This window comes from Phytophthora parasitica, assembly GCF_000247585.1.
Source record: "Phytophthora parasitica INRA-310 unplaced genomic scaffold supercont2.213, whole genome shotgun sequence".
In the NCBI taxonomy this organism is placed as follows: Eukaryota; Oomycota; class Peronosporomycetes; order Peronosporales; family Peronosporaceae; genus Phytophthora; species Phytophthora nicotianae.
Genome location: NW_008649199.1, coordinates 1 through 1,299, shown reverse-complemented (window position 1 = coordinate 1,299; position 1,299 = coordinate 1). Strand labels below are relative to the sequence as shown.

Below are 1,299 nucleotides of genomic sequence, written 5' to 3'. Positions count from 1 at the left end.
CCCCCGACTGAAAATGGTGATGGCAAGGTATGGAGATTAAGTAAAGCTCTATTCGGGTTGAAGTAGGCGTCGCGAGCTTGGTACAAAACCGTGACCAAGTTCTTGTGCGAGTGTGGTTTCGTGCAGTGCCAATCCGACACCTGCGTTCTTGTTAAGTGCAGCGCTAACACCATCGCGGTTGTTCTCCTATTTGTAGACGACATGCTCATCTTCAGTGATGTGACGACAGAACTGACTGACTTTCAAGTGAATATTGCTCGTCGATTCGCGATCAACAAGTGTGATGCCTCTAGCAGCTTCGTTGGTATGGAGATGTCATGAAGCAAGAACGGCGGCATACTGTCAATTGCACAGCTGAAGTATGTCGGCATGGTAATCAAGAGATTTGGCAACAGCTAAGGTCAAATGCAGCCTCACACCCCGATGAACATCGACGTAATGGCTACAGCAATCTCATGCAGCACGTCCGTCGTGAGCACCCTGACTACGAGGCCATCATGCTGGCCGCGTCGACGGCCGAGACTGGCTCCTTGCTAAGCTACGTACGCCAATCGGCTTTGAACGTCTACGGCCGGATGGAATGGATTCTTAAGAACAACCTGCCGCTGTCATTCTGCGAGAACCGTGCGGCTAGGAGGTACGATAGCTTGCTATTCCTACCATATTTATAGACTACTTACTTTTTGTGTTTGCCATGGACCAGATACACAAATCACGATCCAATTTGTGTGGAGACATTAGTTAGTGCGATGGACAGCCTCACTAGGGTTGTGGAGCGCGCTATCGCGGCTGAGCTACCTGAGCGCTTTGGACTCCTCTTCGACGGCTGGGCGCATGCCTCCCAGCACTTCATCGCAGTGTTCGCCTGCTACGACGCCGGCGGCGTCAGGAAGACGCCGCTCCTCAGCATGGCTCCTCTGCTTGACGCCCTCGATGACGACCTCTCTGCTCGAGGCCACATGGAGTTCCTGGCGAACATGCATGTCGCGAGACTATGACAGGCAAACAGCTCTCTCGATGTCTGTTCCTAGTGGCTGACAATTGCGCTGTCAACAGACTTCTAGCTACGCTAATGGGGGTGCCTCTTGTGGGCTGTGCTAGTCGCAGGCTCAATTTGGCTGTTCAAGCGGATATGGAGGAAAGTAAGACAGACTTGGACGTGGTTCACCCTTTGATGCTAAAGTTACGCACGCTTTCGCAGTCTGCCAAGCTACGGTAAGTTTTTGAGTTGCTTATTTCAATTTTGCAAAGCTAATAATAATGTTTTTGAAGGCTATAAACGCCTTTGCGACCTGTGAT

At 51.1% G+C, this 1,299-nt stretch overlaps 1 protein-coding gene across 1 annotated transcript; it reads left to right on the top strand.

Annotated features, from left to right (window-relative positions):
• Positions 1 to 455: 455 nt before the first annotated feature.
• PPTG_24770 (hypothetical protein) lies at positions 456 to 998 on the top strand (the record flags this gene model as incomplete). Its single annotated transcript, XM_008918477.1, has 2 exons — positions 456 to 637; positions 704 to 998. The coding sequence occupies 2 exons, from the start codon at positions 456 to 458 to the stop codon at positions 996 to 998; spliced, it is 477 nt and encodes a 158-aa protein (XP_008916725.1).
• Between the last annotated feature and the right edge of the window lie 301 nt (positions 999 to 1,299).